Source organism: Indicator indicator, chromosome 10 (assembly GCF_027791375.1).
Source record: "Indicator indicator isolate 239-I01 chromosome 10, UM_Iind_1.1, whole genome shotgun sequence".
Classification (NCBI taxonomy): Eukaryota; Metazoa; Chordata; class Aves; order Piciformes; family Indicatoridae; genus Indicator; species Indicator indicator.
This window is the reverse complement of record NC_072019.1, coordinates 21,354,407-21,380,242: the sequence shown is the minus strand read 5'-3', so window position 1 is coordinate 21,380,242 and position 25,836 is coordinate 21,354,407. Positions and strand designations below refer to the sequence as shown.

Genomic DNA, 25,836 nt, shown 5'->3' with positions numbered 1-25,836 from the left:
GGAGTCAGTTGCAAAGTGGTTATGTCTTAACTGAAATCATAATCGTCTCCAGACCACCAATTTCTAGCATGGAATGACTTATGAGGAGGAAACAGTTGGGCTTTGAAGATCTTCCTCCTTGACTTGTGTTCGTTGAAGTGTAAATTCAGGTAGTAGTTAGGTTCGTTCTTTCTTTTTTTTTTTTTTTTTAAGGGAGAGAGAGAAGGAAAGCACAGCTCCAAGTTGAGTGTCATGTGTCAGGACCTGTAGTTGGCACCTTCATTAAAAGGATACAAAAAGCTCACACACCAGTGTTTTGAATGTCATAATGCCTATCAGCCATCCTGACTAAAAAGCACGTAATAAATATTGTGGATAATTGTAACAGGGTCAGTCTGAAACCTGATATTTCACATTTTTGGGGTGGTTGGTGGTCCCATTTGTCTTTCCAGTCTGCATTAAGACAGAGTTCTGTAACAATTGTGTTTGATCTTCTACTTCAGTGGAGCAGCGCGACTTCATTGGAGTGGATGACACAGGAAAAAGATTGCTCTTCATGGCTAATGAAGCTGACTTGGATGAAGAACTTGTCATTAAAAGATCCATCCTTCAGAAGTAAGCTTATCAGTCCTTGTAATAGAAATGGAATTGGGATGGGGACAAATAACTGTGGACTAGGAAAGATGGTTGAGGATAAAGTAGGATGTGAAGGGAAGAGGAAAAGCAGCTTTTGAAATATTCATTGAACAGTACTTTATTATTCATTACATCATTAAAACCAGTTGTTAGTCTTGTCTGATACCAATGTTGCTATAGTTTAGATACATTTTAGATTCAAAAGGGGTGGACCATGTCCTTTGCATGAAATGCTAGTCTCATTGGCTGAGACCCAAATGGATTTACAGGGTAGCTGAGAGAAGTTCTCATGATTTTTAGGCTCATCTCTGTATGAGGCACAAAACTTCAGCTATTTTTCCAAGCTCAAGAAGATTCATTCCAGAATCCAGGTTTTAGCCACCATTAAACTGCACTGGAGACTTGAATGAATTTATTAAATATGTTAGAGTAGCTACACAGTTTAATTACTAGCCACTAGTAGAAGGAAAGATGGCTTGTTGCTCTTTACACTTTTCTGTAGAGCGATTGTAGTTTTCTTTGATACATGTTGTCTGACATGGTCTGTGTAAAGTTCTACTGACTCCTTGAGAGGCCAACCTTTGTAGGCTGTCCCAGGCTGACAGTCAGACTTTCACCTCTGTGAGATGAGACACCTGCAGGACAGTGATCTGAAAGCTGGGAAATTCGTCCCTGTGGACCTTGGAAGTCAAGGAAGCAGATTTCTGAGTCCGCTTCTCAAATAAATCTCTTCTGTGAAAATACCTCTGGTATGTGTTGTAGGCCACAGCTAGATGTAATCTTTCCTCCACCGTTCTGCTGCTAGATGCAAGGGAGGTGCTGTGTGCCCATGGAAAGATGACCTCTCTTTACCCATGTGGAAGGATGACCTTAGGAGGAAGGTGGTCAAGAGTGAGCCCTATTAACTGCTGTGATGGGAAAAGCCTGTCCCAACGTGTTCTCACTGTCTCTCTTCTGACTTTTTCTTGGTAATGGCAGGGATCAGGCTTCAGGCAAGCCTTCTGTGCATACACAGCAGCTGATCTGCATAGCGTAGGAAGTTCAGCACTGTTGCATTCTGTGTTTTTGCACAAACAAAGACTAAGGAGGAATATTATCACTTCCTCCTATTGCTAGCTGGTGTCTATGGTGTAATGGCTTAGAAGCTGCTGTAACGTGTGATCTTGGTTGACCTCTGATTTTACAGGTTCATCTAACCAGAGGATTCTCATTCCTGTTACCCTATAGCTAAATTAATCAGGCTTTATCCTGCAAGCCTAGCTTTGCCTTCAGGAGCACCTGTTCAGTTGCACTGTCTTTAGAACTTCTTGAGCATAACAGCAATTTGGTAATGTAGTGTTGGTGATACACAGATGGGATCAAAATCTGTACATCTCCCTGGCTGTCTTACATTTCCATATGCACAGCTATGAAAACCAATGTAAAGCATTAGCCACCCTCCAAGTAAAGCCCATACATTATAAGGTAGTCTAAAAGCACAGAGAGAAGACCTAAGTGTTAATGAAGAAGAAAGGAAAAAAAGCCAAAAATGCTTTGTTGCACCAGGCAGAAGCATTGGGCTAGTATCCACCAGGATCAGCCTCTGACATCTCAAACTGCCTGCTATGTATGGATGCTCCTGCACTCTCTCTGTTTTACAGCTGCCATCTTGGAGAAGCTCTGGGGGAAGCAAAATAGTATGTGGAAATTGTCAGATATTTTCAAATGAGGCAATTCCAGGTTAGCAACAACGTGGGAGCTCTAGGAAGACAAAGTGTTGGCAGCTAACAATGTTTTAACCACTGGGTTGTCTAGACCTGCTCAAGCCCTGACTTTCTCATGTGAGAAACAAAAACGACGCTTAAAACAATCTTTGAAGTCTTTTTTTTTTTTTTTTTTTTAATGCATCATAGTAAAGCAAGGAGGGGAAAGAAAAAAAGAGCAAGCCCAATCTCGTTTTCTTTATGGATCACTTGAACTGACTGACTTTCAGCTACCATGTTGGCCCTTTCTTGATCTCTGGACTTTGTTTTGATGAAATAAGACTTTGTAGCAAGATGGGAGAATTTCCAGTACACTCGTTTGTTCTTCTGTGAAATACAATAGACATTTTGAGGGTGTTGCTTTTGTTTGTTTTGCTTTTAATGGTCCCTTTGAAGGGCTGTAATGGTCTTGTTAAGTGAACTCAAGCACTGAAAGAGTTCTAGTTTTTCTCTTCAGATCCCTCTCTTTTTTGTGTTTTCCTTTTTCTCTCCCTTTCTAAGGAGGGAATGGTGGAGGGACAGGGAGGGAGTGGTGAAAGGACTGAGAAGAGGGAAGATGAACTTTTCTTTAAAGCTAGGAATTTTGTTACTGGTAAAAATCTAGATCCTATACAGAAATGGTTCAAAGGACCTTTGGCTTCCCCTCCTCACAGGAGGGAAGTTGTGTTGACAAAACAACCAAAGCTGTAGAACGCTAATTCAAATCCTTGAAGAAAAACCTTTTTCCTGACCTTTGCCTTCTTCCTATCATTGGATTTCACGCTCTTCACTTTCCTGCCATAAAAGAGCAGCTGGTGGGGAGGGACAGAGGAAAACACACATTCTCCTGAGTACCTGTTGAGTATTTACTTCTAACTCTCACATTTAGCAATAATGAAAGTGTTACAGAATGAAACATTTTAATAGGATTTTTAAGTTTATGGTGTAACCTCTAATTCTCTTTCTTAGCTTGGTTAGAATTGCTTTTCCAGATTTGTTGTTTTGATTTATTTTGGGGTTTTGTGCATTGTGGATAGCTATTTTGGTTTTCAGAATGTCTTGTTACTCCACAGAAAGAAGTCAGGATTTTGCTCCTTTGCTTGCCAGAACAAATCTGGCAAAGCTTTGCATTCAGCTGTTAAAATTGCCTTTTTTTTCCCTCCCTGTGCTGTTAATCACCCTGATGACCTGATGACAAGTCCCTCAGGTATAGTCCTCCCTCCACTAAACAAGTGCAAAACAGTTCTAATACATGCAACCAGGCATATTTTGGTGTGCATCAGGAAGGGTCAGGAGACAAAAGTTTTTTGTGATGCCTAGAGAGACTGATGCTGCTGGGGAAAGCATTTTCAAGGAAATGGTTCCCTGTTTGGGTAATGAGAGCTTATAAAAAGCCATGAACTGCCTGTGTGTGTCACTCACTTTGGCAAATAGCTGCAAGATGAAATACTAGAGTGAAAGAAGTACAGATTGGGGAAGTTTCAGAGCTAACTTTGGGCCCTTTGAAGAAAAAAAAAATAAAGTTATGTGCTCATCCTGGAGCCTGGTTTTGCTGGTGACATCTTGCTGACTTGGGTCTTGGCAGGATGAAGGAGTGAGGAAATGATGAGAATTCCATAGCTGCTGCCTTAGCTTTTGGAGGGGCCAAAGGTATTTGTTTTCAAAGCATGATTACAATGGATGGGGAGCTTTTTGCTCCACCTCTGATATTTATGGTCATGCAAAGTGAGACAGTAAAAGACACCTGTTGGAGCAGGTCTAAATTTGGAGCATTTCCTTTTAAGATCTTTTGGGCTGTGTAAGGGTGAGTTCAGCCTTCGTGGGTGTTCTGTCTGCACAGATGCAGGTGCAGGGCTTCTCCTAGAGAATATGTTAATAAATCACTGTGACAATTCCAGCTACTTATTACCTCATGTGCTGCAGACAAAAAGGAATACCTCATCTATAAATATATACAGTACTAACATTACTAACCTTGAAGTAACAATACAGATCTGTTTTTAAGATATTTTAATAAAAAGAAGGGGGTAAGATGGGGGAGGTTTTCTTCCTTTCCCCTTGCATCATGAGAATAAAAATGAATGGTGTAGTATAATTTTAAATGGCAGTGTTGCCAAGTGGGTAGGTAATGGGAGTTCAGGAACAGTTTTGATACACTTGATTTCCTTTCTGTTGCCTTAGGATATTGCTTTTTTGTTTCCTTTTTTTTTTTCTTCCTGCAACTTCTTCAGTGTTTCTGTTCTCTGAAACTGCTCTCATTGGAAAAATGGTATCTCTGAAATACTCTGCCATCCCTGTGGTGGTTCTTTTGAATTTTTTTCCTTTAAAATCTGCTTCATGAGAAGGGCTAGGAATGACACTGGTACAGGCAAACGTGCCACTGTATAGAGCATCTTAGACTTACATCATGGACTGATGTCATTTTCTAGTTCCAGGGAAGGAGGTCTGTCACCAGCTTGCCCTGGCCTGAATGTATGATCTAGTACTTCATAAGCTACTTGTGTCAAAATGAGTTACATTACTTTTAGTATCTTGAACAGTAGGGCTTTGATAACTTGTTTCTTTTTACTTTGTGCATTAGGGAGTGGTCTCCACAAGCATTGCCACTGGCAAGAAAGTGGGAGGTGCAATAACCTAATTCGGTAGGAAAATCCTGAGGAGCAACTCGGGGCAGACCAGGGAGCAAGAACTCTTTGCTAAGCTCAGCTGTCTGCCAGCTGAATATGTGTATCACGGTGTTCCTGTGTTGATTTTCACTATTACCAAACTTTTGCTACTAAGTTTCCTTTACATTCAAGAGGTATTTTGAGGAATGCCATGGAAAGATGTTGGATCTATCTTTTCTTTTATTTCTTTCCCTTTATTTCTTTCCCTTTCCCTTTATTTCTTTCCCTTTATTTCTTTCCCTTTATTTCTTTCCCTTTATTTCTTTCCCTTTATTTCTTTCCCTTTATTTCTTTCCCTTTATTTCTTTCCCTTTCCCTTTATTTCTTTCCCTTTCCCTTTATTTCTTTCCCTTTATTTCTTTCCCTTTATTTCTTTCCCTTTCCCTTTATTTCTTTCCCTTTATTTCTTTCCCTTTATTTCTTTCCCTTTATTTCTTTCCCTTTATTTCTTTCCCTTTATTTCTTTCCCTTTATTTCTTTCCCTTTCCCTTTCCCTTTCTCTTTCCCTTTCTCTTTCCCTTTCTCTTTCCCTTCTTTCCCTTCTTTCCCTTCTTTCCCTTCTTTCCCTTTCCTTTCCCTTCTTTCCCTTTCCTTTCCCTTCTTTCCCTTTCCTTTCCCTTCTTTCCCTTTCCCTTTCCTTTCCCCTCTTTCCCTGCTTTCCCTTTCCTTTCCCTTTCCTTTCCTTTCCCTTCTTTCCCTTTCCTTTCCTTTCCCTTCTTTCCCTTTCCTTTCCTTTCCCTTCTTTCCCTTTCCTTTCCTTTCCCTTCTTTCCCTTTCCTTTCCTTTCCCTTCTTTCCCTTTCCTTTCCTTTCCCTTCTTTCCCTTTCCTTTCCTTTCCCTTCTTTCCCTTTCCTTTCCTTTCCCTTCTTTCCCTTTCCTTTCCTTTCCCTTCTTTCCCTTTCCTTTCCTTTCCCTTCTTTCCCTTTCCTTTCCTTTCCCTTCTTTCCCTTTCCTTTCCTTTCCCTTCTTTCCCTTTCCTTTCCTTTCCCTTCTTTCCCTTTCCTTTCCTTTCCCTTCTTTCCCTTTCCTTTCCTTTCCCTTCTTTCCCTTTCCTTTCCTTTCCCTTCTTTCCCTTTCCTTTCCTTTCCCTTCTTTCCCTTTCTTTTCTTCCCTCTAAAATGTAACTTTTAGTGAGTGATGTGTAAATCTTCATTTCTTCCCTGTTAGTCTGGGTCTGGTCTTGCAGTTATTCTAGATCTGCTCTTTTCATAAATAAAAATATTTTTTTTTCTTCTGACTAGCATCCAGAAAAAAAGATCTGGTTCTTTTTGGCTCCTACATCGCAAAAATAGAAATTGCATGTGTTGATTTAGGTAATAATCCTTTTGCAGATGCACAAGACAGAAGAGAATCTGGTTCCCACTTTCAGAACTGAATTGGTTTCACAGTAGTAGTAGGAATTTTAAAAGTTGTAAAAAGTTATTTTAGCCAGTAAAGCAAGTGGATCTGACTCTGAATCAAAACAGGGGAACTAGGTCTAGTGAATAAGAGGGTGTGAGTTTTACATACTAACTTCTCAGACTATAACCACACTTTAAAAATGTTGCTGTAGTTTTAATCACGTTTCTTTACAAAAGAGGATTTTGCAGAACATTTCAGAAAAAAAATTGGCCTGTGAGTTGTTGTTTGAGCCATGAGTTGGAAGTAGATGTTCTCAAGATGCTCTTGGAGGTCTTGCATGCCTGTTTAGATGTTTCTCAGTTCACTGAGTATCTTTGCCCCTTTTTTTAAAAAAAAAAAAGCCTCACCCTTTTATCATGCATTGCTCACCTCACTCTGCCTTTCATGTAAATATGATGGGATGAGCATAGCCTTCAACTTCAGAAATGGAGTATTTTTAACATGCTTTAATGTTTCTAAAATGGATGTTTGCAAATATATGGAAAACATTTTAATTTGGTACTTTTATATGTTATGCTTCTACAATAATCATGAACACACTATCAAAGCAGTCAGGCATTGATTTTATATTTTAAAGAACATAGTGCTAGTTCTGATTTTAATACTATTGCTTCCATGAGAGTTTGTTGTGTTCTGCTGATGGCCATGTTATTTTATTCAATGCTTGGTGGGGGCGTGTGTGAAAGGAGGAATGTACAGTGTATCCAGGTTCTATTTATTAAAGAAAGGTCATGCCATCCATGTCTTGTCACTTGTACAGGTAAGAAATTGTGAATTTTAGAATTTGGAATAGTAGCAGGAACTTCTATTGAATGCAGTTATAGAAAGACAGGTTTAACTTTACTGCAAGATGCTTGCCAGTGTTACAGCACGCATAAAACTAGAAACAGAGAGCGTGAGGCTCAGCATTTGGTTTCTAATCGTCAGTAAATGTATGTTGTGCAGATTGTCATTAGTCATTTGTCTGTCTGCTGCAGCCTCAGACCAGCACTTAGCCCATGGTTTGGTTTTACTTTTCAGAGGTTTCAAAGGAGGAAGGGATGACTGTATTGCTTGGACACCCCTGAGTCCATGTGACTTGGTAAATGCAGTGCTCTGGATGAGTCATCAGGTTGGACAACACTGAAGTTGAATCTTGTTGTTACTCACACTCAGGCTTAGGTCTTGAAAAGATGACAAATGGTCTGTTCATTTTAGGATACTTTAATACAGTTGCCACTGTGAATTCTTTAGCAGTGCTGTGACTTAGTTTATTTCACTGAATTGATGGAAAATATAGCAGTCACCAGCTGGTTTTGTGACGTGTTTACCCTAGTTGATCTAAATGTAATCTGTATGACCTAAAAGTTTCTCTGAATGGCTAGGGGAGAGATGAGGAATGATAATTACTTGCTTTCAACATATATTTTCAGCCTTAGTGTGTATTCAGTATATCTGCCTGTTGAAATCTTAGGGTTTCAAACAGCTTGTGTCCAGTGATCCCAGAATGACCAGTATGTGACAGAGGGGCACAGACTGCTTATTGTGTGTTTGGGATGGTACAGAGAGAAAAATAGCCAAAGGTCAGAGGAGTTATCCCTGCTTGTGCGAGCACTGTCAGGCTCTCCCCTACCACATGTCTGCCATGTGTTCCTCATCAGCGGGATGTGGAACTCCATGACGCAGAGCAGACTGGAATGCAGAGTTAGTTAACACCCGCCGTTGGGGAATTTATCAGCCAATGTGGAATATGGGGGGGGAGGAAGCAGCCTAGTTTAAAGCAAAGTAAGGGTGAAATGAGGCATGTGACTGTTCCTCTTCAGTTAAAAGGTCTGATTCTGCTTGGGGCTGAGATCTTGGCTCATGAGCCCAGCCAAAGCTTGTGGTTCCCTTACTGTTGTGTGTTACTGAGTTCTTTTTTTAATCCTTTACATTGTCATGCTTAGCAGAAGATTTTTGCAGTAAGCTCAAGGGAAGTACCCTTGGGATTTTTGCAAGGAACCATTCATCAAATTTATTGTAAGAAACCTGGACTTTGAAGAACCTTTCCTTCATCCTGACCACTAACTTGCAAGGGTACATAAAAGTGATAGCCTCTCCATTAAAATTAGCTACACTTCGTATCAGTTGAACTGTAGTTGCATAATATTTTTAGTGCTGATTTATTACATTTACTTCAAGGCTACTGTGAACTCCAACCTGGCTGATTTATTGTGAAGTTTAGCACTGGTAAGAATATTGTGAAAGCCATAATGGGAAGAGTCAGAATATACCATTAGCTGGTTGAAGGTAAATATAGGCCTGTGATCCCAGTTATCCTTACCGGGTCCACATTCTGCTTTACTCACAGCAAATACACATCTTTGAAAATGTTTCCATTCATTCAGAATACAATGCTGAATTCCCTCTTGAATAGCTGTAGCATGGTTCTCCCCAAACAGCATTGTGCTGGCAGTTTCTGGAATTACACAGGAAATGAAGAGCGTAGCACACTTTCCTTTCTCTTGCTAAGACATGCTCCCTGGGAGTTCTTCCAGTAGATCAAGTAAATAGGAGAGATCTATTCCTAAGGGCAGCATGTCCTCTATGTTTCTGCTTTGAGAAAACCTAATTTTCTCTGGCTTTAAATCCTTCCCTTCTTCATCAAATTTATTGCACCATTTCCCCAGCTAGAGAAGATCTCATAGTGATTCCTTTTACAAGCAGTAAAAGTTCTTTTCCTCCTGTCTTAGAGATTTCTTACAGGATTCTTCTTCCCCAGTCACCAAACACGATGCACTCTGTTAAGAATTACTTCTTAACTTAAGAATATACTTTTGTTAAGTGGCAATGCAGAATGCAGTATCCTGCTTAAGTACTCATTCTAACGATAACTTGCATGTACCTGCATATTGGCTGGCAGTAGCTGTTGCTATTACTTCGGTCAATCGTCTTGAAATCCTTGAAGCTTTAATAAAACATGTGGAGAGGGGAGTATTCATAATTCAGGTTAGCAGAAGCTCAAGATTTTGAAAAAGCTGGGTCTGTCAGTACAGAGAGATTTGGCTGATGGACTTTAATTAAACTCCAAGGGTTGGAAGCAGACCAGTGAGAAAGCAAGGAAAATTGAGTTAAAGCTCAACTTCTAGTTTTCCTGCATATAAATCCTCCAGCAGCTGGTCATATTTGCAAGAGTACAGAAATCTGCCTTTCAGTATTCCCTTTGATTATAGTTTTTTTTTCCTTTTGCTTTATTATTCCCAAGGTGTAGCATTAAATATAATTTTAGAGGCCATATGTGTCCCTAAGTTCTCTGTCCCATCTCTGTGGCACATGTTGGTTCCGGTATGCATGTATGTGTAATGTGTAGCTTTGTTCACTGATGCACTGGGACAGTCTTTGTAGGTATGTTTTTTGTTGTTGTTTTTTTTTCCCCTGCCAAGCATTCTGAAAATACCTTTTGAAATTCCCACATCTGTGGCTTTGAGCCGTAGCCATGTAGAACAGTAATAAGTGAATCATGGCCAGCAGTGCCATAAATTTCATCTAAAGTATCAGGCAACAAGTTGGATTCCCGTTTCTGCTGTTGTTAGAGATATTTATGCAGGGCAGGTCTTTCAGCAAGTGTGATTATTTTCAGAGAGGCCCTCTCCCCATTCTTGCATTAGAATGTGCTGGGGACGTGTGTGGGGAATGGCACCTGACAAACAGCAGCCAGACAGAAGAAATAAAATCCCTTGGGAATGAGACTTCTCTTTATTGGCTGTTTTTCACTTCTAAGGCCACTTGAAAAATACTGTTCTTCAGGTAGATCTCCTTCCTGGATCCCTGGGTTAGCATTTGGGTGCCTGCCATTTTCCCAGACCAAGGAGCTACTCAAGGCTTAAGCTTTTCAAGTAGGAAAGTATGCAAGCACATATTTTGCAGCACCAGACGCTATTGAAAGAGTAACGGACCCTTCCCACATTCAACTCCATTCTTCTTGAACTCACTCCCAGACTTCTGGAGCCACTGTGCTAGCAAATGATTACATTCTACTTCTTTTCCCTAACTCTTCCTAAACAAAATGTTAATTGAGACGTTGATTTATACAATTTAGATTCTTTTGTTAAGTCAGCGTAGTTAAAAGCAGCTTCTGGCTATTGAGGGGTTAGATCAGTGAGACTCATAAGTGCTTGCTGGTACGTTTTTCTCACCCTTTGAGAAAATAATATGTATTTCAGATTTATTATGTATCTTGCATGTCTTTGATTTAGTCTAACTCTAGCATGTGTGTTTTCGGATTTACATTATTATATGAAGAAAGCAACCTGAAAACAAGTAGGCTTTTTGCTCAACCCTTGATGTTTGTCAGCTGAGAAGAGGAAGATGTGATAATAGTGATTTATATAGAGTCCAGGCTTTCATATAGAACAGGTATAACCTCATGCCTTGGGTAAAAATTGACTTCTCATGTCTTGGACAACTGTTGACTTAAAAGGCTTGCCGGAAAGTTGTCTGAGCTTACTTCTCACTAATCTGTTCTTGCCTTTGAGGGGAAAAAAAAATTAAAAACTTAAATCTGCTTGACTGTTGTAAAGAGCCATTAAAATAAACAACCTTTGTGTTTACAGAAGAAGGGTTCTTTTGTTCTACAGGTGACCTGGTGCTGGAAAAGGTAAAAAGTAACATGTGAATTGATGTGTTGTCACCTGTTTGGATTAAGAATGTCTTGTAATTAATACACAAAGAGATCTCACTTCTCTACTTGGCTTTGTGAGAAGTCTACTTAATGTTTATCTCTCATACTTTCTTTTCTTTTTAAAATGAATGCAGTATTACTTTCCTTTCTCATAGGGACATCATTGATGAATGACTGTGTCAGTAGTGTAAACGTAAAATGCTGCTCTGCAGGGTATTTATTTGTTGACTTTCCTACATGTAGAATCGGAAGAGTACCTGTTAAAAATGGCCGGCAGGATGCAGCTGATGCAACACTGCATATGACATGAGCTACAGATCATGTTTAAACCTACATTTTCAATTTCAGCACTTGAATTTCTGTATGTCAGACACCAGTATTATTGTATAGTTTATAGTGTGTTATGTTGTGTTAAGTACTGCTGTCCTTATCATTCCACTCTCCTTTGCATTTGATTCTGCAGGTTTTCATACAAAAGCACAAAAATATGCATAATGAAACAGTAAATAAGTTTTCCTTTTGCATCAACAAACCAGTGTTGCCCCTGAGCATAGATGATCAAATTTTTACAGAGGTGGCTCCTTGCATGCACGTGAAGTGGTTTTACAGATGCTGGCTTGAGTCTGGCAGAGCTCATAGAATGCTCCTGAGCTAACATGGTGTGAGTGGCTGCACTGCTGCCAGGGTCAGGCTGTGCTGTCAGAGCAGCTCTCGAGGTGAGGAGAGCTCACCTCAGGGGCTCAGGGCATGCTGTGGAAGAATCAGAAGGAGCCAGTTCTGGTGCAGAAACAGTATCATCTGGGCTTCCTCAGGTCCATATTACTATGAATAAAGGAGAAAAAGTGAGGATTATGTTTCTTTAATCCTTGCTGCTTTTTTTTTTCCCTGCTCTCCACTTCCAGTTTGGCCACCTGATGGCAGCTTTTAAATTCTGAGATAATTTTCTGCTTGTTACCCACATATATAGCTTCAATCAGCACTTTCAGGTTCCAGCAGAATGCAAATATTAAACAAGTATAATCTTTTACACTTTTTCAAATGGCTTACTGTTCACAGTGGAATGGTCATTCCCATGTTAATTTAGAAAGGTGATCACTCCAAAACCCAATTACTTTCATTTCTCCTAAATATTTTTAAAACCTGACAGCTATTTTTTATATCTGCTGTAAAGTATCTTCTGAGTTGACTTGGGTTGCTGTGTGTGATCTGCTTCTTCACTTTTTTTAATGACAATGTTATCCATATAGAGTTAATATTTTTCTGAATGACACATTATAGTAATAAAATAAGGTAATAAGGTGATGTTGCTCTGCTAAATATTTGCCTCATAAAAGTCATGTTCATAAATGAAGGTATAATGGAACCTGTGAGTCCAGAATGCCATGAAAGCAGAAATATCAGACACCAGAGCTGAAGCATGGTTGAGAAACCTGCTACAAAGAAGTCTGTCACTTTACCTGTTCTTTCAGTCCTATGTTTTGAAGTTTTGACTAATTGATTCACCATCTTGGAGTTGGATGCTTATGATAAAGGGATGTAAGGGTATGTTTATGCATCTCTGAGAAAGGTGTCTAGTACTGGACACAAGTCTTTGAGTAACAGAAAGCTCATAGCAGACTGCAGTAGAGTAATTTAGAGGTTAGTTTTTGCTTTGACACTCTTTCTGTCCTATTGCTTCTTAATTTTCCTAAATGGAAACATGTTGTGTCCACAGTGGCAGTGACTCAAAGATTCCACTCAGGACTTCTAGAAGGTTTCAGTTCTTTACCTGCCGTGTGTCTCCATATCTATTGCTGATTTCAGCTCCTCCTACAAAGACAACAAGGAAACTCTGCCCATAAGTGTTAATCCAAGTCTCAGTGGAAGTATCCAGAGTCTTAGGTACCTTGGGATGCTGCTGTTTTTCCTAGGTTTTCTAGATATGCTGATGTGTAGCTGTTGATTTTTTTCATTGCTGGTCAATGCCTGGAAAGTTACTGTATGGTGAAGAGGTGAAAGCTGAACCAAGCTGTTCATCATCAAAATGCTTGAAAGGAACCATGATGGTGGGAAGGTGGTGCTGCACTGCAGTGACTTGAGAACAAAATCAGTTGTATGCTATGCACTTGGGAGAGTCAAAGATCAGCTGCACTGTACGCAAGTGAAAGATGTCTGAGCCCTGTCTTTGTAAAGCATGGGTATAGAGTTTTAGATGAAGTTTTAAGAAGGTGAAAAATTGATGAGCCTCAGAAGCATTCCTTGTAGGTAGACATTGACTTGAACTTTCACTTTATCTCTAAAAGTGGATAATATCACAGATTCATAGAATGGTTTAGTTTGGAAGGGACCTTCAAGATCATCTATTCTAACCTCCCTGCCATGGCAGGGACAGCTTCCAGTAGACCAGGTTATGCAAGATCTCATCTAACCTGGCCTTGAACAACTTCAGGGAGGGGGCACCTCCCTGGGCAACCTGTTCCAATGACTCCTCTTATTTACCCTCTCTGTTAAATAGTCCTAAAACTCCAAGATATTATGGCTTTTAAATCTAACATGATGAAGAACAAGTAGACAAAGTGTGTGGATCAAAAGACAGTGAAAAAAGTGTCTGAGAACCATTCTAGTAGTCCTGTTTGTTCCCTTAAGCAAAAGTGTCCTCCTCCCTGCCACTGTTTGTGTCCTGATTAGACTCCAGTGTTCACCTCTCTGAGGAATTAATTTTTGTCACCCAGTTGAATAGTAAGACCCAAAGCTGAGATTAACGCTTATCAGAAAACAAGAGCTCTGCTGTAACCTGATCATTTGGTGCTTACTTGCTAAGCTGAGATTTTTGCCAGTCGTGGTTTTTTTTCCTGGGCAGTGTTCATTGATGCAGTTATTTCATTCTTGAATGACAGCAGATTTTTATGCACTGCTGTCGCTTGTAGCTTCCATTTTGAAAGGAGAGGTGATTTTCCTTGCCAGCAATAGAGCTGTTGTGCTGCATGGTTTGTACTTCCAGAAATTCCTTCAGGGCTTCAGTTTGTATTTGAATTTTGGCTGGTTTGCAAGAATACATGATCCAATTGATCCGCTCACATTTTTAATTGAAAACATGCATCGTTTGTATACATTAAAAAAGAATCATGTTCATGAAAGGAAGAGCCTGTGGAAGTACGTTGGAGAATTCTTACCTGCACCTGGGCAGAGAAAAAGCTTAGGCAACAATTTTGTGTGTATCCATTGTGTATTTGTTTGGGTTTTGTCAGTGTACGTCAGAGGTCTGAACACAAATAAAGCATGCTATGCAGGCTAATTAAATCAGTGCCTGTGTGGAAGAACTTAGTTTCTGGAATTGCTCTTGTAAATGTGAGATATAAACAAAAAACTAGTTATTTTTATATCGTTTCCCTTTGCCTCTTGTACGTGATTCTGGAAGTTGGAGAGTTATATGTTTATGCCTCTTTTTATAGCAGAATATTTGCGTGGCTGAATTTTTATTGCAGCATAATTCCTGGTTTCCTTAAAGCTGAGCAAGGCTACTGTACAGTGAGAGCACACATTAATTTGAGTTGCTGTGAAAGACTGTTCATTTAAAACTGTCAAGGCAGCAAATTGTTCTCAAGTGTTTCTTCATTGAGTTGTTTGTTGCTTTTGAAGAGAAGGTTGTTTCAACCACAGAAGGTAAATTGGGAGCTTTTCCTGAAAGAAGGGTGTGCAAAGAACAAACAACATTTAAGCCAATGGGATCTTACTGTTCCTCCTTCAGCCCCTACCTACATAGGTATCATTGCATTTTATTCTGTTTCACTTCACCTATGTGCTGTGATGAGCAGTCTCCAGAGGCTCCTTTTTATCTGGGGCTGGCTTTAGTTTGTTCTTTCTGGGCTGATTTCTGGCTTCCTCATATAGACAGTGAGCTCGTTGTGCTTGTTCCTTTAAAATGCAGAACTGCAAAGATACTGCAAAGATAAAAATTCAGAGTCTAAATGGACTGTGCAGTTATGGATGTGGCCCTTGCTCCCATTATATGTGAAATTCCAGCTCTTCAAAATAAACCTATTTTTCAGTGAATTCCAATATAATAAAATCTACAATTTGTGGGGCGTGCAGTATGATGTGGATAGCCAGACCTACTTCTGTTGAAATGCAAAAAGCCCCTTTTATTTTTAATAGCAAATTACTTTGAGAGCAGAGCCCAGAAGCATGGGATTTTTAGAAGTAAACTAGGCTTTTAAGGCTTCCTGTTCATTTTGATTGTGCTTATTGCTTCTTACCTCTCTCTGATTTTTATTTTTTTAACTGTTCTCTGCAAAACCATTGTAGACTTGGCCCTTTTTTTTTCATACTACTGATACAGTCTAGAGGGTTAGCACAGGTCTTTATAGTTACAGATTGTTTCTAATACATTTTTTCTTTATAAACCAAGGGCAGGACTGTACATGAAATTTCTGTTATTGTATTTGTGCTTTGTACTCGTGTACTTGTTGACTGTTTTACAAGCCAGTAACATAGTAGCCACAGGCTAGGAAGCTTGCCCAAAAATCTGGCATATTTAATTAGTGCTAGTAAACAAGAAGAGTTTCAAATTTAATTTTTCCTTCTTTAATTCCTATAAACCTCAAGCCATTTAAAACTTAATTTTGACACTAGTTTCATTTATGCAGTTGGATAATACTAAAACATTCCACAGCCACAGATGGAATAGTCCCAGTCTATGCCAAGCAAGAAGGGAATCGAAGTTGTTTTGTTTTAATGGTATCTGAGGTTGCCATAAAATTGTAAATTACAATCTTCAGGTCATCCACCATCTATTTTCTTTTTATTTCTGTTACGCTAAGCATTTCAGGATGAGGAAACTGTCCTACCATGGGTTTAGCCTTGTAAGGGAAAAGGACTGGATTTGTTGCCATTCTGGTCTTTGTACAAAGAGATATTCTAGGTGCAAATTACAGAGGCATTTGAACTTTGTTAGTTGCCATAGCAAATTTATTGCTTCTAGGCCGTGAGGTTTAACTCACTGCCACAGGTGGCATAAGCTGCAGAGGGTTCAGTTGCTGTCTTCTCTCTTGCTATTCAATATCAACTTGTGATAACTGGTGAAAAAGTTTCTCTGTTACTGCTTTTACTATTAGAGACCACTGAAGTTTGCTGAAACCACACTGTCTGCAGACAAGCAGTGTGCTGATGTCTCCTTAATCACAGCAATAAAATATTACTAATCTGGGCCAAAACCTAGACTTTGAATACAAGCAGGAAAAAAAAAAAGGAAAAAAAAAAAAAAAAGGAGGTGTGTGGGGGGGTTAAATTCTGAAAATAAATGAGCAATATCATATTAGCTGTCCAGACACCTTTCCTTCAGGAACATTGTTGGTTTGTATGTCTACTACTTGTTATAAAGGCAGCTCCCACCTATTGTCTGAGCTGAGTTGGCACGCTTTGGACTGTGCAGGGAAGCATCCTTGGTTGCATGGAGTTTCCTAGTCAGTAGTAATGATCCAAGGAATCATTACTCAAAGCACCATCTCACTGCATTGAATTTGCTGCGATCTTCTTCTATCCTCTGCAATATTCTGATTATCATATTATCACTATTCAAAAGAAGTGAAAATTCTCCTACCCAAATTAAGCTGTTATTCAGGTCCTAGTAATGGGTGAAAGATGAGAAGGATTTTTGGAAATTCTTATATGTCCTCAGTGAAATCTACAGTTTTTGTTCAGTTGGGCTCAATGCTGTAGTACTCCAACTTCAGAGTCCTCCCAAAAGCATTTTAGGTGTAAGCTCAGTTTCTCGTAGTAATATGCAGCAACAATTTCTGCTACAGTGATTAACAAATCTGGTACTTTTAAATAATGACTAATCTAATCTAACCAGAAACTAATGCAGTGGGGTTGTAACCACTGCAATCACTTGTCGGATTTGGACTTTGGGTGGACTTTGGAGAGGATACTCTTCTTGTGGTAATGACAAATTTTGCTGTCTCTCGCCTTTATTCCTGCTGATAATTACATTCATCATCCCATGGTATTTCTAATGGTGTTTCATAAAATGCTAGATATTAAAAGAATGAATCATAAAGTTATTCTGTTGAAAAGACAAGAGATGTCTGCAAATAGCTTCAGTCTGAATTCAGTTCTGCTTTGGTTTGTAAATTCTGCTAACACTGAAAAAACAAGGCTACATTTTCTAAACTTAAGGCTTTAAGGTTTAATGAAGTCCTTATTCATACTGTCGAAATATTAGTTGATAAACTGAACAGTATAGGTTCTTTTAAACTATAAGAGAACACAAGTATCTCTGTTTCTTGTGTGATGTTCCTATTACTTGAGGTATTCTTTCACTGCAGAACTGGACTGTACTCTAATGCTAATGATGTCCCAACCCCTAACAGCTCTTTATGTCCTGAAATTTTGTAGCTCAAGATTGACATTGCCCTAAATCCAGGTTGTCATGTTTCTAAGGATGTATCTGACTACACAGGCTGAGTCATGACTTCAGTGTAGCCAAGTTGGGAGACCCCTCTGTTTTTCTGTAGGGAAGCAACATTCATCAAATCTGATAGCTCATACCTTAGCATAGTTTCCCCTAAAATATATTTTTCTTCTGTGTACCCATTCAGCATTGCTAAGATGCAGAGTAGCATGTGTCATGGCAGTCACTGCCAGACTGCCCTCTGCAGTGGCAGCAGAGGCAAATTCTGTGCCCACTTTAATTTATGCATGGGATAAAGCTGTGTTCATTATCTGGTTAAGTATTTGATACCTGGAGTTGTTGGGATCTTGGCAGGGTGAAGTGTGGTTCCTGTGTCACCAAATGCTGTTCAGGTTTCAATGGAGATTTGAATAGATACAACTGTAAAAGGCTATTGTGAATCAAAAGTGAGGTAGAAGCAGTAGGTTCCAGTGGGAAATCAAAAGGGACACAGGTTAAAGCATCAGCTGAGGAAGCTACAGACTCTCAAGGATCAGGAGCTAACGATAATTCACTTAATAGTAGATGAAGGAAATAAGCCTTGCTAGATTTACTGCAGAAGACATTCTACATGGACTGGATTTAGGTAGTTTTTGGTGGTTTAAACCATAACACTTGACTTTTTCCTATCTTTGGCTTCAAAGCTCATGTGTTCTTGCTTTCTAGACTAAGTGTTGGAGGGGAGCCAGATGCTGCTTTGTCTAATACATAACACATATTGCTCTTTCTTCTCCTCTATCCCTGATGATCTGTTATCAGACACTTGTCAAGTTGTTCTCCAGTCCCATGAAATGAGCTGTGGCAGTTTAGGCTGGGTGCCCCCTGCTACTGCCACGTGAGCAGTAGCAGGGGGCACCCAGCCTAAACTGCCACATTAGCTGTTTTGAATATAAGTATCTTCTGTAGAAAGTACTCACAAACATGCATCTTCCGTCATAAGAACTCATTTGCTTGTCTAGCAAAGATCCTAGCAAAGGAAAGTGAGTAATCAGGTATGGCCTGTGCACAGTAACAGATTTAAAGAGGGATTTTTCATTTTATTGAACTGGTGCTGCAGAAGTGAGTGATTTTCATGAGGCACCTGGAGGGCTACTCACAATAGGAAACCCAAAGGTATGTGTGACAGCTTCAGTTTATTCAGCTTTTGGACTCTGAAATAAAAACAAAACTGTGATAATGCTGATTTTGACTTTGTTTTTTCCACGTATGCTTTTACTTGTCATTTAAGGTTGGGGAAGGGAGGACTTCTTTTTGCCTGTTTTAGTAGTCCAAAGGTATGCCATTACCTTAAATTCCCCAACATTGCAAATCATAGATTCTAAGTAAAACCCACCTCACCTGGGAGATGCAGAAGGTCTCTGAAGCCTTATGGAGCAGCCAATCCCGCTGCCAGGTACCATTTTGTTCACCTTTGAATCGAGGCCAGTGACAAAGAAAGTGTGGGAGCCTTGCTGCATTTAAGCTATATATTGCTAGTGGCCTACAGCTTTGACCTAGTGTTCAGTTTCACTATTTCCCAGGCATTTACTGTAACTATTTGATTTAAGAAAATATATCATATGTCTGCTGCTCAGTCCTTTGGGAACTGGCGTAGGAGGGATCAGCAGGAGCTGCTGTTCTTCAGTAGCTTTTGTATAATCCTCCAGCTACAGTTGTTTGCTTAAAACTTGTTCTTCTTATGTCTTGTCATACTTTCAGCCCTAGTGATCTTAGGGAGCAATTTACTAAGGTGAATTTCCATGATGCAGGAAGCAAAATAAGCAGAAAATTGGAAACGATTAGGGTTGCCAGGTGCAGACTTTTAGTCCTTTTTCTTTCTGTAGCAAAGAAAGCAATTCCCAAAGCTTGATTAAATCTCTTAAATCACAGTTTAGCCAGCATAAGAAAAATAAGCTCAAATACCAGATCTGAACCAAGTGACTAAGCCATGTCCCATTGTGTTGGAATTGAATTGGTTGTAGTGCACAATAATCTACTTCATTGTCATCCTCGCCTTAACTGTAGCATAAGATGATTACATTGAATGTGTATAATAATAAGGCTTACACTTTGTATATACTGCTTTAAATATTTTGGCAGACCATAGAAAGAACCTTTACGTGCAGGGCTTGATTAATCCTTTTCCTCTGTGTATAGAACAAGTAGCTGCCAGAGCTCAAGGGTAAAACCTATTAATAATGTCTCTGGCAGTCCTTGCCCTCCTTCACAGTGTATTCTCTTCTGTTCACACTCAACTCCATACTTATTATCATTTTGGTCTCTCTCTTTTGCTCTCTGTGTTTCAACATAGCAGTTGGGGTATTCTAGCAAACTTGAATGTGGTATAAAAGTGTCTAGCATAAAATATTTGTGTGAAGTCTCTTTTTCCAGTGACAAGGAGAGAGAAAAGGGGCAGGGGCACTGTGGGGAACTCAGGCTCCTGTGCTATTTCTTACAGCTGTTAGCACTCAGTATGGCAGAGAAGACCCTTAGAATGAAGTTTAGGAAAATGCTCTCCCCAGCAGCTGTTTCTGGTGTGCTTCTGGGAAGGTGCATGTGCATCCAATGGTATGGCCATGCACCCCCAGGGAGTGCTCCCTGGACTTGGGGTGGGCAAGGAATTACTGTTGCCCTTGCTTTCATATAGGAAGCTAAAGCAGGGTGATGGAAAACATTTTACGTACGGTCATGGGATGAGTTAGCTACACAGCCACTGGCACCCTCACTGTCCAGCACTGAAGTCTAGAAAGATGTTAACACAGTGTTGGTGCAATGATAACAACTCTATGGGACATGCCACCAGCTTATTTTAAACCATTACTGACCTTAAAGAATACTAATTCTGACTGCTAACCTGTACTCTTTGTTCTAGAGGAAATAATTTAATCTTTGGGTTTCAGTGGAAGCTGGTTCCTTTACGAAAAAGTTTTCAGCATGTTTTTGTCAGAATTAGGTTTATGGTTTGTATTAGTGTCTCATGGGTATATTAATACAACAAAGAAAAATGACATGTGGTGAAGGTTTTAAATGAAAATATTTAATATTCAGAAGTCTTTCAGGCAACTTAGGTCACCAGATCAATAAAACATTTTAATTTGGAAAGTGCTTTCCATTCCTGACATAGTGTCTCTTCAGAATCAGCAACCATGAGGGTGGATTGGTGGGAAGTTACTAGAGGATGGATATTCAGCTGCGAATGTGCCGTGTATCCCCTTGCCAGGTCCTCAGGGCACCAAAGTGCATATTGCACTCCTCTCTTTGTAAACAAGGTTATTTCAAAACTGAAGGAAGGGAAACAGTGAGGGGGTGCCTCAGAGCTGGGGAACTGAGATCAGGGTCACACAAGGCCCACACCATGTGCTGTAAGACACTTCATAGTATCATGTGCTGTCTTGAAATCTCAAGCAATTGCTTTTCTGTGTCCTTTTCCTCTACACAGCACTGAGGTATTCCTCATAGCCAAAACTGAACCACCCCAGCAGCAGCATGCTTTAATTAAGCTCTGCTCCCCCTCCTCTGCAGCCCTGTAGCAGAGGGGTGCTGGAGGTCCTGCAGGCACAAGGGTTTGGGGGTCCTAGCCTGAGCTGTTCTGGCTGCTGCGGTTCAGCCCGGAGGTGGCAGCATTTCACTGGTGGGCAAAGGAGCCCGGGACACAGTGGGGACATTCATCCGGCTAAGTGCTTTGGGATCTTTTTGGCCAAAAGCACTGTGTAAAAAAAAATTAAGGTCATAAGGTGTCTGGGATTTTTGAAGAGCCAACGCTAACAGTGGTCTTTTATTATTAGTGAGTTTACAGCCAAGAGCTGTCCCGTAAATGAGCAATGCGATTTAGGGAATTTTTTTTTCCCTTTAAAAGTAGGAACGCTTGAGACATTAAAGGTGGTCTGGCAGTTTTTGCTGTGAGACTTCTCTTCGTGTTGATCTGTACGCTGGCTTTGTACCAACATGAGAGTACCACCTCCGTGCACACAGTTTGGGGTCAGCAGTGTGTGTCTGAACTGCATGGCACGTTTCTTCACACAAGAATACAGTACATAGTGTGAAGGATAGGAAGAACGTGGTAGACTGTTTGGCTACATGGACTATGTGAGCTACATGCAATTAATTAGCAAAGAGTACAGAATGCATAGTTTGTACTCAATGTGCTGCTATTTGTTTACTTCTTTTGGAGGGATGGGGAGGAAGGTGAACTAATACCCCCCTAAGCCCGCGGTGGATGTAATTCAGGTATCAGTTCAGGAGCCAGGTTAATAGCAGCTATGACTGGATTTTTATTGTGTCATTGCTCGGATTAGTGTTAAAGTACAGACAGCCTCAGGTCCTTGAGCTTATTTAAAAACCTTCATATTTTCCGTCAACAGCTGTATGAAGTTAAAGGGAAAGAGGCCATGGGATTTCTCTTTCTCAGCTAGTTTATTTGTGAGGTGGTGAGGTTAATGTGGCAATATCCCATGCTTAGTAGAGAGGCTTTTTGGCTTTGAGCATTGTGTGCGCTCCCTTCAGATTTATGATTTTGACCCCAGCCTGGCATTATCACACTGTCAGTGGGAGTGCAGGGTCGGTTTGAACCTCCAGCTCTTGCTGGTAATCTCTCTTAATTAGTTTACAGTTGAAACAATTGTCCATCTTTTTGCCTTTAAACAAGGGAAGTTTGCTCTATGAGTGGTTGATTTTCCTGAGGGAGGAAATCCTGAGGGAGGTTATCAGGGAGAGAAAAGCTCCGGGCTCCGCTTTCAAAGCAATGCCATGTATGAAGCATGCATCAATCCTGTTAGTACTGCTTATTATTTCACAATGGCGTGTCAGGAATTACGGGCACAGACCTTTCTAAGGACTCTTGCAGACCTTTATGCACTCTCATCCTAAGTCAGGATTTTGTGGAATTATGTGCTAATAAAAGCTAATTTTACACGTTAAATTGCATTCTTTGAAATTGCTCTTTTAATTGCTGATCCTTCCCTGACTCTTCCACAGATCTCCCTGAGCCTCCTCATTGCCGACTTTCTGCCAGGGAGCCCTCAGTGCCTCATCATTAGGGCTAAAACCTGCCATCGCTTAACATAACACACAGAGCTTACAACTGGGAGCAGCCCCCTCCCTTGCATGGGAGCACAGACAATAATAGACACTATAGTGGCAGCACCAATGGGAGTTTTACCATGTATTTTAATGACTTGTGCTTGATTACGTTTGCTAGATTGAACCGAAGTTCATTTAGTAATTGGTATGATTCTTAGAAGGTTCACATTTGACATTCCTTGCTCATTAAAGAGCTCCAACAGTGGCTGTTACGACTTTCATCTCAACAGTGACCCTCTCAGATACATAACCATTCTTTCTCTTTTGATAAACCACCCAACCCAGCATTCATTAACACTTAACTGTCTGCAGCCAGCCCCTCCTCATACCTTCTCCCTTGCTTTGATGATATAATTAAAAGCCTTCTGTATTATCTCCCTCAGAGCGATAAGTGTAGGTGCATCAGCCCTCGGCACATGCATTGTTTGTTATTCAGTTCTTTCTGTATCAGCTGTTCCTCATGACGGGCTCATTTTTCATATGTTGTAAAGATTAGCTGATGGAGTGGGAGATCAGAGGCATGAGGAGGGAGTGTGGCTTTCGATATTAGTAACCAGATGCTCATTTGAAATGGTGATGGAGTTTGCTGTTATCTGTTAGATTATTTGGCTCCTTTACTCTTACCTGAAGATAAACTGGTTTGAGCCCTAGTCAATGAAAATTAGCATCATCTTTAGTGGCTTGTTATGATAGAGTGTTCTTATCAGTCTGGTTTAGTGTGGCTATTCTCTCCTGGAGTCTGGTTTACAGAAATGGCAGCTTTGTTTATGCATGTGCCCAAACTTGCCTGTTTGACCTTTGAAGCTGTGATTATAATATTAATCTATGGGACTATTCTGTTGCAAATCACTTAGGTGGTCTGTATTCCAGAGGATTTTCATTGTGGGACCTCCCTCTTGTCTAGCATGATGTTCTGTTATTGTTAGTATACTCTACATTGAAAGCTAACTCGGAGTGGTGTTGCAGTACATCTTGTTGTCTGGCTGGTTTTTGTGGGGGGTTTTGTGTGTGTGTGTGTGCAATGGAGCTGCAGCTAGGGCAGCACTGTGCTACTGTCTGTCCACTTACACTGATTTTGTATAACTTTGTTATAAAGTTGCTTAGCTACAGAAAAACTTGGTACAATGCTTGCAAGCAAATAGAAGCTTCAGCTCACAAATCTTTTGGTGTCCCACGGCGTAGCCAAATACTGTTACTCCAGGTTACAGGTGGGGAGGCTGTGTGAGAGCCGCATGGACACTGGCAACACAGCCACCATTTATTGGGGAGTTCCAATTTCAAACTTTTCTGTTTGATGTCATACCCTGTCAGCCTTCCTCTCTCTTTGGTTTAGGGGGTGTTGTGATAGATCTTGAATAGGGAGAGAACCTGGCATTTTGACAGTAAAGAAACTGTGTCCTGTTTGTCATCTTCAGGTTAAGAATCGTGGGGTTTCTTCCTGTTTTCCCTCTCTATCCCTGTTAACATCCTTTTTTTTTTTTTCTTTTTTTCTCCACATTTCATGCCATATTCCATTGTTTTGTTCATTTTCCCAGCTTTCCTCCCTGTTCCATTCTATTTGTCTTTTTCACACATTTCAATAATCTCAGCATTCGTTATATAAATAAATAAAAGCAAGCTCTTATTCTCAGAGAAGATATGAAAATCCACCCCCCTCATAAATACACAAAATGTGGAAACCATCCTCAGGATGCAGAGCAGGAGGGAGTCTGCTGACTTCCAACTGCAAGACATCATCAAAATTAGTGGATTCCCTATACTCTTTGCATAAGGAACATTGCTATCTGGGCTGACTTCCACAGCAACATCTGGGCCACTGATAACATCAGTACTGGAGCATTGCTAGGTGAGCTCATGTTTTGTTAATGAAGTAATCCACTGAAAGTGCATATATAATTTTTTGGTACCACATACTTTCCTGCAAAGTGTCGGACTATTACAGGAGCTTTCCTTTGCAAGTGAGACTTAAAGAATTTCATTATAGATAATAATATACTTGAATAGCTTTGGTGTTACTAAATATTCAGAGTGCTAGTATTGGTTTGCTACAGTGTGCTAGTATTGGTTGTGAGTGATCCTCTGCTGAGCTAACTAATAAAAGTGATCATGATCACAAACATCTGACTTTGATGTGTTCTGGAGTATGCAAAAAAAGGGTAGAAGGAATATACTGGTAAGATACCTTCATTCAAACTTCATTATGAAATCCAGGCATCAAAGGAGGAAAAATAAAAATCTAGATAATTTCAGGTGTGGATTAAAATTTCTGTCCTTAATAGCCTCCAGACTGTGAGTGCAGTCAGAGATCTTAACCCAGTGTAGTCCCTGACTGTTGTCGTGTTTTGTCTTTTTATAACTCTTTATGATTTAAAACTTTGTTCTTAAAATACGTAGGTTTCTGAGTTTCTGAAATATTAACCTGCCACTGATCTGAAAGCAAAGACTTCCCTGTTTGCCATTGTTTGGCTAATGATGAGCAGGAGCTTTACTGACCCTTTCCACCTCACCAGGCTGGATAGGCAAATGCTTTGTTATTGAGCTGTGTTATTGAACTGTGGCAGTCATTTGTAATGCATAGTGTAGGAGAGGTGAGCAGACCCTCTCTCCTTGCCCTACTACCCTCCAGGAAGAGTTGGGAAAAATACAGTAGTGGTGCTGTGTTTGCTAGCAGAACATGCACAGCCTTGCATATTAAGGCAGGCACTTAGCCAGCAGCTTTTGAATTATTGTACCCTGACATTACCCACTGTAACTTTTAGCACTCTGGGCCCATTACTTTGGCTTCCTGCCCAGTAATGTGCAATTTCCACTTACATAAGAAGATGTAGCTGGAGTAATGACTCCTTGGAGGAGGTGTTTTCTTTTGCAGCAAATCAGCCCAGGGCCAGCAGGTGTAAGTTTATAGACACAGTCCAATACTGGCATCCTGCACTGTTCTCCTCTGCCAATCCAGTGGTAGGTGCAAAGGAACAGATCTGCCTTTGCACACTTTTCACTATCCACTGACTTACCTGCAAAGTCAAGCTCATGTAAATGGTCATGCAAAGCTCCATGATTTTCCTTTTTTTTTTTTTTTGTCTTTTCTTTTCCAGGCACCCTAGAATGCACATCAGAACAGGGCTGATGGATGCCCACCTCTACTGTCTGAAGAAATATGTGGTAGACTTCCTTGTAGAAAACAGGTAAGAAACCAAGCAATACACAGGATAGTAGCAGGTGTTTGCACTGACATATAGTTCACACCAGAGTTTTTACAGGAAGGTTTGTTTCACTAAATTGGCTAATGTAAAATAGAAATGTAAGGGA

The 25,836-nt window shown here is 40.2% G+C and overlaps 1 protein-coding gene across 1 annotated transcript in view; it reads left to right on the top strand.

Annotated features, from left to right (window-relative positions):
• The window catches only part of EIF2B3 (eukaryotic translation initiation factor 2B subunit gamma), a 101,169-nt gene that overhangs the window by 26,228 nt on the left and 49,105 nt on the right, over positions 1-25,836 (top strand). Inside the window, exons 5-6 of the mRNA XM_054384629.1 lie at positions 483-594; positions 25,623-25,712. Of these exons, the coding sequence (XP_054240604.1) occupies positions 483-594; positions 25,623-25,712 (202 nt within the window). The remainder of the gene's footprint in view (positions 1-482; positions 595-25,622; positions 25,713-25,836) is intronic.